At 37.2% G+C, this 13,587-nt stretch overlaps 1 protein-coding gene across 1 annotated transcript; it reads right to left on the bottom strand.

The window, feature by feature from the left end:
* Nucleotides 1–480: 480 nt before the first annotated feature.
* Nucleotides 481–12,885, bottom strand: LOC105458662 (protein GPR107). Its single transcript, XM_011704138.1, has 10 exons — nt 12,580–12,885; nt 11,687–11,827; nt 9,626–9,783; nt 8,367–8,518; nt 5,857–6,092; nt 5,635–5,768; nt 5,276–5,543; nt 4,109–4,381; nt 3,823–3,995; nt 481–2,777 (listed from the first exon to the last, which is right to left on the bottom strand). The coding sequence occupies exons 1-10, from the start codon at nt 12,658–12,660 to the stop codon at nt 2,633–2,635; spliced, it is 1,761 nt and encodes a 586-aa protein (XP_011702440.1). The 5' UTR covers nt 12,661–12,885; the 3' UTR covers nt 481–2,632.
* Between the last annotated feature and the right edge of the window lie 702 nt (nt 12,886–13,587).

Below are 13,587 nucleotides of genomic sequence, written 5' to 3'. Positions count from 1 at the left end.
AAAAAACGAAAGCGGAAGAGGATCGAAAAATCCGTAATCCAATAAAATGTATATTTAAAGTTAAAAAATCGAAATGTAAAACATCTCGATGGTGAACAAGTCATCTAGCAGCGATCACTCATCGCGTATGTAACAGACTGATAAATATTAGATTGTTCATATATGAATAAAACTGATTTTTCTCAATAGTATAAAGAGCTTTCATTCGGAATTACTATATTTTTCATTTTACACATTTACCCTGGAATTCGAGGCAATTTTCTTAAATTTACGGAAGTTTTTTTATATCCTTTTTGTAAAAATGTTTTCGTTAAATATGCATCTAATTTTGCATGTTTTTAAAAACATGTCATTATTTCACTTTGTCATTATTTTTGAATCATTGTCCAAGCAATCATAATGAAAAAATTCTTATATAATATCTCAACATTCTTAAGAAATAATTCATCATATTTTAAATTTACGAAAATTTCTGAAATATATACATTAAACTTCTTCAGATTTTACAAATTTTCTTTGGAAAAAATAAAAAATCTTAGAATATTTTAGAAATCAAATTGCAATTCGTGCATTCGAAGTAAGTTTATAAACATGAAAAATCGTGTAACGTATAAATTAAAAAAATAATTGTTTAAAATTTGATACGTTTTTAAACTATTTCATCAACAAAAACGAGGAATAAGACAGATAGTAAGAGTCTATTACGCTAAACTTGGTGTGTAAAAATATGTCTTCAAAATATAATATAATATGTAGTTACATATCCATAATAAATTTTTTCCGTACGTTTCGGCCTTCTTCAGACTTTCTTCAGCGATAAATAATAAATTAGTATGCCAATATCAATAATTTATTCCGCTAATAAACGTCAGTATGTTCCACAATGTACGATGGCGGGCTTCCAATTTCAAGATTACAAGCAAACGTCATTACTACGGGAACAAGACAAGATGCATTAATGAACACAAAAGATTATAGCGTTATCGTAAGTGCGTTAAAAGACACGATTTGACATTTAGAATGTCTTATTGTCTGTCTTATTATTCCTTGTTATTATTTTAAATTTAGAGTCGAAATATTATATCTAATTAACGACATTTATAACGTCTATTTAACGTTTTTTTTTTTTACTACAATAATGTATTAATGTCTCTATACGAGATCTTTCAGTGATTTAATAAACGTCTATTTCATGTGTTTATATTTAAACATTCCGATTAAATATATTTTTTTAACGTAAATCTACTTGAGATGGTCGAGCGTTCTGTATTTTTAATATTTAAATTGTCGCGAATGATAGATTCGACATTGCCTACTTTCACTTGTAAAATATTTTGATTTTTGCAAACTGTTGCTGTATTGTTATACATATTGTCCCGTAATAAATCATTAATGCGATTTATATTGTCAATGCTGAGTGATACTCACTCCCAACGAGTATATAAGTTCATTTTCAGTGCTTTCTCATAAATATCCGAACAAGTTAGTTACACGACTTAAGTATCTGGGCTCTTAAAATACATTCATTTTTTAACTATTCTTTAAGATGGTTCTTTAGTAAAGTGCCGAAAATTTGGGGTGCCTCACCAGGACCCATCATAAATATTTGTCTAATTTGGATAAAATATAATACTTCATATATATATTGATGAAATAGTATAAAACAAACGATATTGCTACTCCGCAAGACATTGCTAGCGAAGTTATACGATATTTTGCCATTTTAATTTTAAATATCTTTCCAGATTGACCGATGATCTTTTCTGTGACCATTAAAATCGTAATTTTTGTAACTATTATAATCTCGTTTTTTAGAAAAATCTCAAATCACGTTTGTATGCAGTTAATCAAAGAAGCGTCTCCGCCCAACCTGTCACTAATTGTAAGTTATACACGAAAAGTTACATTTCCAATATTTTTTTTCTCTTTTATTTCATCGATAATCTTCCCTAGAATTTTGCATACGTCAAGTTCGGCACTTCAACTTTATTATATAAAAAATGTTTTGCTTACATTTTGAGATATTTCTTAAATAACTCGACTTACTAAAGAACCACCTTAAGTCTTTCATAAGTTTCGATTGATTTTACATTTTATTTCACTAAAAATTTCTTCTAGTGAAGTAAAAACTATTTTACTTCGCTAAAAATTTCTCCTAGTAAAGTAAAAGCTATTTTACTAATAATAATGCAATAATAGTACCTGTTGCTCACTTATTCTTGATTGTTTATAATTTACAACGTACTAGCCGCGTTAATGACTGTTAGATTAGTAACTGGAGTATCAAAGAATAGCATAATATTGTTAACATTTCAAAGCATGCAACTGTTGAGCGGAAAATTCAAAATTCTTATTCATATTTGAACAATCAGTAAATTTGCGGGTACAAATTAATATACGAGTATTCCCTCTTTTTCTTCTTCCTTCATTGAGAAATATAAAATAGATTTGAGAATAAGAAACACCTACACACAACACACTCACTCTCTCTCTCTCTTTCTTTCTTCATATTCAGTTCACCCTTGTTTCGCCTATCGTCGCGCTTTCGTTCGTCCCTTCAATCCAGAATGTAGCCTCGAAGATTCGCAGATTGTAGGTATTCGTCACATGATGATCTATCACAATTTTATCCTCAGTCGTACTCGCGAGAGGACTTGTGGGAAAGAGTGTGCCGCTCCTCCTCAGTGGATGGAATTTTCGAAGTCGCGGACCTCACCGTCCTCGACATTTTGCTGACTGTACTGAAGTCCCTGTTGATTCCATTACCACCGGAAATGCTGAAAAAAGACACGAACATTAAAAAGATTTCAAAGCGAGAGAAAAATAGGCAAAGCGAAAATATCATCATTTATAATTATTATTCGAGGCCTGAACGAGATATTGTTCTTAAACATAAACATATTTTGCTACGTTCAATGAATCGAATTCGTTATCGCCTCTCATTTTCAGTGTATTAATATACATTAATAATTAGATATATTTTATATATATTTTACAATACATATATTGACATAATGTAATAGTTTGTCAATTTTTTTTAAATTCAGGATTGCCATAAATTCTTCATACTAAAATTTCAAATGACTTTTTCCTGACTTCCAGACAAAATTTCATGATTTTCCCTAACTTTCAATAATATTACAAATTTTTTTGTATGTCTGTTTGATTTGAAAATTATTTGAAAACTTTAAATATTTTGTTGAAAGAGCAATTTAGAGACAGCAATGTAAATTACTATTACTGTTGTTAACATTGCTTACACTTAATTATTAAGTTGCTAGTGTTTCTTTATCTTTATCTTTTATATATGCGCACAATTTTTTTCCTATGCTTACAATACAAGAAACATGTAAATATAGATTCTTTTTGATAAAAACTAACTGTTTGTTGGAATCTCCGACTTGCTATTATAAGAAGATTTACAAACTTGAAAGAAGAATTACAAAAATATGCAAAGTCAATTTTAATTTTATTAATTTATTCACAAGTGACACAAGAAATTTAAAAGTTAAAAAAAACACTTTTAAATAAATTTAAAATTCCAACAAATAGTAGATAAGTTGAAAATTCTAATGCTCTTAGTGAAGCATTTTAAACCTCTATTAAAAAGAGATTATATTAGCTAACAAAACTGTATAAGTAACATACGTATATTAAACTATTTTAAATCTAAGAATTTTAATTTTCCAAAAAATTTTGTAAAATCCCCTGACTTTTTCCTGATTTTCAGTTTTGTGGCAACCCTATTTATAGAAAAAATATGAGGACGAAAAGATTGATTGAAGAATTTATGTATATATGACAGATTAACTTGACACATACACGACGTCGGTCTTGTCGTCCTCGTCATCTGGCTCCACTTCATCGCTCGGTACCGTGAAATACGTATTCGCGGACGCTGGCCGGAATTTATAGCCTGTCAGAACGAAGAATGCATACGTTGCCATTTCTCGGAACGTTTCGTCCAGCCACTGGTAGTCAAAGCGCACTGTAATCTGCGAAGGAAGGGATATGATTATCGTGTTATACGTCAGGATTCGTGATTCGCGATCACGATCGTGAGATTCATTCGCGCTATAATCACCGTAAATCACGAGATATCGCGTACCTTGAGTATGTACATTATAATGCGGGTGAAGTATATGTAGAATACTATCATAATGTAGAAATGTTTGAATAGCATAAGCTTGCGCAAATTCATCGCCGCTTTGTCGTTCGTGCGGGCGACCTCCTCTAAATGCCTGATGCTCCACACAACCGGAAATAGAATTGCGCCGCAGCACACCAAGTCGACAAGTATGAACATGTCCCGCGAAGTCTCGCGTCGTAAATTGCCCACGTCGCTTTCCTCAATTATTATCTCAGCCACATTTGCCAACACCTGGGAAGAGACACAGTTCCGTTTTTACCGCATCGTTAGACTTATCACCAGACGATTACACAGGCAATTTGTATACTCTTAGATTTCGGTATTCAATGTATTCGGCAATAAAGAGGAATATCAAAATTTTGTTACACTGAAATTCTCATTCGAGATTAATGGAAGAATAAAGTTTTATAAATGTATCTCTCAGGTTAATGATTTTAATTCAAATCGAGATCTCCAAAAACGAATCATTTTAATTCGAATCGATATTTAAAGATTGAATTAACATTATTAACAACGCCGATTGCCATATTATACAGTCATCATCCATGACTAATATTTAAGTTTCTAGTGGCGCTCTGATGGTCAAAAAAATAAATGCCATTTAATATTAAATTTGAAATGGCTAGACAATATAAAGTGAAATAAGCAATTCTACATATTACGATAATATCTTTTTTAAAACGTTTATAAAAAATCAATGCCATTTAAAAATTTTAATGACAAAAATAACTAGATAATATAAAATAAAAAGTGAGCAATTCAGTGCATTACATACTTATTTCATCATATTAAACAATATTTTTTGATATTATTTCTAATGATAAAAATTTTACTTTAATGTAATTTATATTTATATTTGATGTATATTTATATATACATTTATATGTATATTTATATATACATTTATATATATATTTATTTTATTAATATTTTTTGATATTATTCCTAATGATAGAAATTTTACTTTGATGTTTTACTTTGATATGGTAAGACATACAAAACTTGCTAGGTAAGCAATAAGTTAATAGAAAACGTGGCTTGATCTTTTGAAAAATATTGATACCGACTAATTGATCACGAAAGATTTACTTCAACTACATATAAGAAAAAGACATCGATGTTTACTTGCAATGGTATGACCAACATGAAGAGTTTCTTTTCCTTGTCCGAGAGAATGTGCTTTATAAAATTCCATCCCGTGCCAATGAGCACAATGGTGATGAAGAGAACGGCGCCTTTCAGGAGATGGGTAATGTAGTACAAAATCGCCCACGCCTCGACGTGCTCACCCTTGGTCTGGATAAAGTGGTAGTTTATACCGTGGAACAGCAACGAGAAGGACTTCAGGTACACCAGGACAGCCATCAGATAGTGGATTTTGAATACAGAATGCCTGTACATCACGAAAGTACACATTTACACTCCGTTCTACTCCAATGCCTCGTCGTTAACGTCCCGCTGCACTGCCGCCGTTTTCCCCTTACTTGCTTTTGTTGAGGATAAACACCCAGAAGCAGCCCGACAGGAAGAAGAGCAGCGCCATCGTGAAGTACAGAGCCGGCAGCGGCATTTCGCCGGCGCTGAGGAAGTTGTCGTTATTAATCTCCGCTATCTCCACCTACGGGAGAAAGAGTTTCCTTCAGCGTGAACGAGCCGATTGTGCGCTGACAAGTCACCTAATCCGTTCCCCATCCGGATAATCTCACCGTGAAATCCACGAGCAGCGGCTCCTTGTTGTTGTCGTAATTCTGACAATTGTGAAAGTAGAGATTGTACAGGCCCTCCTCCTCCTCGCTGGCGACGTACATGACGAGGCTCGTGTTGTACGACTTCTCGCCCCTCGGCGTCGTCTCCGTCGTCATCGGTAATCTCAGACGGGAGCACGCGTTGCTGTCCGACCCGTGCCTCGCGTCACCGCTGCGAACGACGGCCCTCTCGATCACTGCACAAAAGAATTTTTGTCTGGGTGACGACGAGTTTCTCGATCATTGAATAGAAAAATTTTTATCTGACGACAAGTTTCTGGAACGAAAAGGCCCGAAAGATTCGGCCGCGCGAAAAGCGGAACAAGTTCGCCACTTGCCATTGTCTCGGACGAGTCGTCGTTGCGTCCGCGAACGATAATTGAGGCGCGACACGTCGCCGATGACAGGTGTGGTATGCGCAAAAGAGACAGTTACCTAACAGAACCTTCCAAAATACCTGAGTTTCGCTCGTTATTTATAAGAACGAGGACGAGTCGCGTTAATTATAGCGTCCCTCATCTGCGGCGACGTTCGATCACCGATGTCACCTCGTGGCCACATGCTCATCGATCATCGTTAAAAGCATCCGCCCGAAAAATGCTCCGATTACGCACCTCGTCGTGAATTCGCTGGTCGCGCAAATTGTTCAAATTTGCATTTACATAGAGTGTTTCTTAGAATACTTTTAATATTTTGGGAATTGATTTCTGAGGTCAATTTGAGAAAAACTTATTTAAATGAAGAAAAATTTATATAAACGTATAATCTCAAAAGTCTCGTTTCAGAAATACAAGATGTTAAAAATCCTATAAAATTATTTCCTCATTAATTTAACCGAAGAGATTTTTTTTCAAAGTCGAAATAAATAAAGAATTATCATTTTTGTAGCTATAGTTTTATTTTGTGAAAAATTTGGAGCAATAATGTATAACTGAGATTTCATTTTTACGACATTCATTTTTATATTGACTCTTTATAGAACGGCTATATATAAAAAATGAAAATAATATCTATTTATTAGTCCAAGTTAAAAAAAAAAAATTTTTTTTTTTTAAGATCTGTTAAGAAAAAGCGAAAATTAAAAATTTCATAGAATTTTTAATACTCTAGAGCTTTGAAACAAGGCTTTTAATATCATATTCATACAAACTTTTCTTCATAACATGACCTCAAAAGTCAGCTTTTGTCCGCTAGACAATCAATACTGTTGTACAATTAATAGTATCGCCTCTTTTAGACAATTCGAAACTCTTAATATAGCTTTCAGACGATCAATAATATTGTGCATATTAAATAATATCAAATATGGTCTAATAATATTGATCATAGGGGTCGCTTAAAGTATTGGATAGTACTTCAGTATATATTAATTGACAGTGCAGTATTCAAGATGATCGCGTCCTTAATGCATTGTTCAGCCTCTGTGAACATTTTTAAACATAATAATAAAATCATGGTAATCGTATGTTTAACAAAAAGGTCTTTCTTTTCATTGTGAATTTATTAATATTATATCATCTTTACAGCGCGTCGTAATGTTGTGGAACAATAATCGACTGTTGGGTCTTAAAATGAAGCTGTCAGGATAATAATTGCTATACGTGGTAAATAACAACTCGTTTCAGGATCACAAGCCAAGTCTCCAGCTACACCTGTTCTCTACCCGTTGCAGTTTACATTCTCTAATATTAGGCGGTGGGGAAGTGTCGAAAATATCTGGCAAATGCCGTGATGGTTTATTTTCGATGTACAACCACACACGCACTGCTGATAACATTTACCAGACGTTCGTTTTCGCGAATGTCCTAGATGGGATTTCATCGCTCTATTCATAGCAAGAACAGCGGCGACGCTCCAGATTGGGATTTTTCGCGACGCAAGTCGCGTCTGAGATCAATCCACGAATTGTGTGTGGATTGGGCAACAGGCGCTTGATTGCTAGATGATGCAATATTATAATGAATGCACAATGTGTAAAAAGAGATCTTTGTCGAACGTACGATTACCGTGATTTTATCACCATGTTTCAAAATATTCACAAAGAGGCTGAACAACGGGATATCTGTCGCGGTTTATCTCGCAATTAATTATCAGCAGCCTCTTAGAAGCATATGCCAAATGTTGCGAGCCCGACACATATGTGGCGCATATTGCGCAACGTTGTTTTATGTGTCGTTTTACGCGGCTCGTGTCACGCGTGGGAAAAATACCATCGGATTGACGTGAAAAATGAGGCGCGCGGACACACGTGGCGCGCGTACACGTTCAGACGTTCGTCGAGCGATACCTATAATACGCTCGCTCTCGCGCTGCTGACACGCCATATCTCGCGTAGTTTTACGGCTGCAATGTGTGTACATTCTGACATTTGTTAACAATATTTACTCTCGCGCTGACATGCCATCTCGCATAGCCGCAGGGGCGCGGTGGAAATAACATCGCGATCCGATGCGGAACGGGGCTTGACTCACCGTGGGACGTGTTCCTCTTTCTCCGTGGGAAGAGCGCGGTATCGCTGAATCTCGACGACAGCGAGCTCCGCTTTGTTCGATACATCAGCACCGCGCTGGGATCCCTGTAGATGTGCGCCGCGTGCACGTTGCCGCTGCAGTTCACCTGCATCCTGGAAAAGTCGGAAAGATCGAATCAAGAGTCTCTTTAATATTTCTAAAGTTCTCTTTAGAAGGATCAGGCGGGCCACCCCTGGGGTTTTAAAATGATACCTTATGTTTGAGATTTTTTGTGGGTAAATGGATAACTTCATTTAAAATCTGCTTAGAGGACATTATTGTAGGGGAGTATAGCGTAGTTTTGTCAACTTAAAAAAAAAAATTAACAAAAATTAGCAAAAATTAACACGTCTATTCAGCTCTATGTCTCATCAAAAATGAGCTAATACAATGATAATTTAATGACATAAACGATAACTGTCTAGTGCGACTGCAGCGCTCAAAAAATGTTGACCAAATTACGCTACTTTACCCTACATATATTAAAAAATCAAAAAAATATATTTTTATTTTTTTTAATGTCCAAAATGGTGGTGCACTAGTCTACATTTGCGAAATCCCTTTTTTTTCTATTAATGTACAGAATTCCAGGCACACGGTTTGACCTTGAACAAAAGATTTTCATTATCTACATATTAAAGACTAAAGAAGTACGTAGCGATTTTTCAAAATATTGATTTTTCTCAAAATGGCAGCTATTTTACGAAAGACTTGTATTAACAAAAATACCAACTTTTCGTAAAAATAGCTGCCAATTCGAGAAAAATCGATATTTTAAAAAACCCCCTACGTACTTCTATAGTCTTTAATATGTAGATAATGAAAATTCTTTTGTTCAAGGTCAAACCGTGTGGAATCCTGTACACCGATAGAAAAAAAAAAGGGATTCCGCAAGTGTAGACCAGTGTGTCATTTTGGACATTAAAAAAAAAAAGAAAATTCTTTGTGTTTTGTTCAAGATCAAACGGTGTGCCTAGAATCCTGTACACCGATTTAAAAAAAAACAGAAAAAAGAGATTCCGCAAGTAAATCAGTGCGCCGCCATTTTTTATATATAAAAAAAATTATAAAATATTTTTTTATAGTTTTTTTATAATATGTATGTACAACAATGTCATTTAAACAGCTTTTAAATAAATATCTTTTTACCCACAAAAAATCCCAAACTCAGGTATCACTTTGAGGCCTGACCCCTTAATGCCGGGTCTCGCAATACATACGTTAAATTTTTCAAGTCCATGGTAAAATATATGATCGAGCTGTCGTCCTTCTGTTCTGTTTTGAGATTCGAAACGTTTTGCAGCAAGCATCCATCGAGATGATTGTGCACGTACGGATTAATGGCATCGATGAGCGTTCGACCCAAGCTGAATCCGAACTGCGAAGAGAACAAAAATGCTAATTTTTGGGATTTGCGAATTGTACAAAAACAAATTCTTGCTTTTGTATCAGTCAGTCAGTCGATATGACACTATACGGTATGATATTACAATTGTTTTGACTCGATTTTTTATTTTGCCAAAAAGACAACGTTCTCTATTAGATTGGAATTAAAAAAATCATATAGCTATTTTATAAATTAAGTCCTTATAAAATTGTGAGTAATTATAAGAAAGATTTTTCGCGCAAAGAATGATAACGCCACGATTTACAGGGATTGACTCGTGCTTTCGACAACGCTTTAGACAATAATAATCAATAACGGTATGCACCGCGAAATAAATAGCGAGAGGTGCCATGCGCCAGTTTATGCTCTGTTGCAAGCCTGAACAAGTCATTCACGAGTCTAACAAGGCGATGATACATCCGCATACTCGCGCGCTTATTTATAAATGCGGGTGGCTCTCCTCGTGAGTGCGGAAGACAGAAACAGGTGTCTGTTGCTGCGCGGTGGAGCGACGTATCGCCCTGTTGCAACGTTACTGCCACACAATCGAGACTTAACGGAAAAATAGAGCGAGCTTTAGAATCAAATCTCTCTCTTTTTTTACATTATAAATTACAGCTCGCTAAAAATTTTATTATAGAATAGCGCGGATGATCAGCGGAAAGTTGCTGAAAAATAAACAGTTGTTATTTCGTGACGAATGATCGGAATAAGATGGACGCTATAGAGAAGAAACTTGATATTTTGATTAGCCGAAATGCAAAGGAAATAGCATGTGTAAAAATAAATCAAATCAGACTGATTCGCTTGATTATGCAATCAACCCAGTTTTTTCGAAGGTTTTATGATTCTTTTACAAATTAATAAATCCAAATATATAAATTAACAATATAAAAATCAAGCTCGTCCTTAAAATAACAATAAAATTGTAATAAAATTAGGTCACACTAAACGAGCACTTTCTAACGAGGATGACAGCGTTTATTAATCTTGTAATATAAAATTTAAGAAGCAGTTTCGACTTAACTTACAATTAGTCTTCTTCAGTCGTAAAACCATTAATAAAAGGAAACGCAAGATATAAAGATACTACACTCTAAATGTACTCTAGAAGAAATTTGTCATTTTTATTATCATAATGCAAAAAAAAAAAAGAAACTGTGTGCACTTGTAAAAATAAATGTTATAAACGACCGACAATTGTTAGTTGCAATGATAAATGTTTTCAAAATGATGACCACTTGATTTCGCACAATATAATCACATAATCGAAGGATATTTTTTTAAAGCTATTACGTATTTTCCAATATCAATAATTATTGTTCAATAAATTGTACCTTTGAAAACTTTTTTTTATGGAACTGGCCGCACACGTTATTTCCAAGATTTTTTAAATATATAATATATTAGTGGTATATATATCATTAATCGTGAGTCATGCAATCAACCAAGATTTTTCAATCTTATGACATTTACAAGTTCAAAAATGTATATTCTTTTCGCAGTATGCGCTAATAAAAATAACGTATTCCTCTTCTGAATTTAATTTATTCTATTCATATTTATTCTGTCCATTCGTTACGTAAGTTTATGTAAAGCAGTCGTTCAATCTCTCAGCAACTGTCTGACATTTTCTAAAGAATAACAAGCATTATTCATGTAGTATAATATTTTGAGTATCGTATAAAATTTCACGAAAATGCCTGATTTTCAGGATAAAGAAGAAATTCCCCGTAAATCCCAGATTTCCCAGGTTTTTGCGGATAATAAAAAGGCGTCGCCTTTTCAAATTTCCCAAGAAGGCAATCTCGAATGACTCCGCAGGCGTGCCGAGGAACGCGTGGGTATATGCGATATCGCGGAAATTACAGGTCAATTATTATTAGCGACTCACCACGGCCTTGCTCGCGCTTTCCGGTGTCAGCTTTTTGTCGGCGTCCGCCGGCGCGAACTTGAAGTTCGTGAGATTCACGGTCAGGATGCTGCCCTTGTAGAAGCCGAATGTGCTCAGGGTGATGTAGTGCCTTCCGTCCTTCTGTAATACGAACGTCTCCGTAAGCGAGGATGCGTTACATGCATTCCAGCCGAGAACGGTGAAAGGAAGGGCGAAGGGACCGGAGGGACCGAAAGCTCCGAAAGCGATCGAATTTCTGCGAGCGATGGATCGAGCCGCGCCGACGATCCTCCGAGAGGCTCTCACGGCCTCTTCGCGGTCTGGAAAATTTTTCAGGGACTTGCCGTGACTTCATATACGTTAAATAGCGTAATTCACGAGCGACAGTGCGCGTTGCAATTATCCGGGGATTTCTCTCTTAATTTCAGGGCAACAACGGTTTTCGCCGGTTTTCCGGAAAGAGATCCTCGCGTGTAAGCGCCAGCCGGACGCGTATCTGCGTATCTCTCAAACTGCCGTCTGCAGTTATTAAGTCCGCGGAGTTGATAAGTAAGCCCCGATAACTTTCCTCGTGACGACGTAAAAAGTAACGACGCGCCACGGAATTATCGACGCGCGCGCGACGCGTCGTCGTCGCTGATGCCGTTCGTCTCCCCCACGGTATCCGTGTACCGTGATACATACAACGATATGCGTGTCGCACACATCCTTCGCCAGGACTCTCTATCCCCCATCGCGCGCGACCAATAATCGCCGACTCATCTCGTTAAATAAAGCGACGGACGCGACGAACTCGTGGACGCGCCTCGTCGCGCTCTCCTTTCCCCAAGTCGCGTGACGAACGGGACAATAAAGCCGCGGACGGCGCCGCGGCTGGAAGACTCGCAACCAACCCGTATGTCCAGCTTGTGGATCCTCGCGCTCGTCGCCGCCACCAGCAGCAGAAGCGGCAGGTAAATCGCGCTCGTCCGCATTTTTCTCTCTCTTTCTTTCTCTCGGCTTTTGCTCTCGGCTGCGCCGCCGTCGCCAGTCGTGTGCACGCTCGACCACACCGCACCGGGTGTCACAACTGTCACATCACAAGGGAGGACGGCGCGCGCGTACCGCGTCAGGAGAGTCACCTCCTCACCTTACTCCACCACCGCCAGGCACCAGCGCTCGTCGATACGCGAGCAGAAACTGAGATGCGAGACAGACTGTCACTTGTCCCGGTCCGGCATTCCCCCCCCTCCCCTCCCTCCGCTTCAGGGCTGGCTCTCTAGCACGGCGCGGCGAACTCGGTAGGGAACTCGGATCGGAATCGTCGACGAACACTGGACCGCTGCTGCCGCCTGCCGCTGATACGGTCCGACACTTGAAATGTGAATCGTGGCGATGTTGCGAATTAAGGAATGCGCGCGAATTGGACCGCGTGAGATGTGCAGAATTTCAGGTCTTCGCCCTTGATGCACTGCTGCGTCCGCGCCGTTCGCTGCGGCCGGTCGTCATGCCTCGCATCGCAGCAAAAAAAAAAAGTTGGCATAACGTTCGAACAGCAAATTCTCCATATGACTTCATTAGATTTATTTTCTGAGAAACTGACGGTTTACCGCGCCAAATCCCACAGCCTTTTCCTATTCTTTCCAGTAGATTTCGTTTAACATATTTTTTATTCTTTTTCTTTCATATGGGCTCTCCTCCGATCCCTGCAGTTCTGCCCTGAAGTTCGCTCGATTGTACGGTGAGATATTCGCCCGTTTCGTGACAACTGTAACAAGGTTGGACGCGATGACGCCCGATCGCTCGATGTGACAGGATTCAACAGGGCCGCACTTATAAAATTTGCGCCCAGGAATTTGCCATCGAGCGCTCCAATCTAGCTCCTCTCTAATAAATAAAAATAAGCAATAATTAAATAATTA

This window comes from Wasmannia auropunctata, unplaced genomic scaffold (genome assembly GCF_000956235.1).
Source record: "Wasmannia auropunctata unplaced genomic scaffold, wasmannia.A_1.0 LD334474.1, whole genome shotgun sequence".
Taxonomy (NCBI): Eukaryota; Metazoa; Arthropoda; class Insecta; order Hymenoptera; family Formicidae; genus Wasmannia; species Wasmannia auropunctata.
This window is presented reverse-complemented; position numbering and strand designations above follow the sequence as displayed.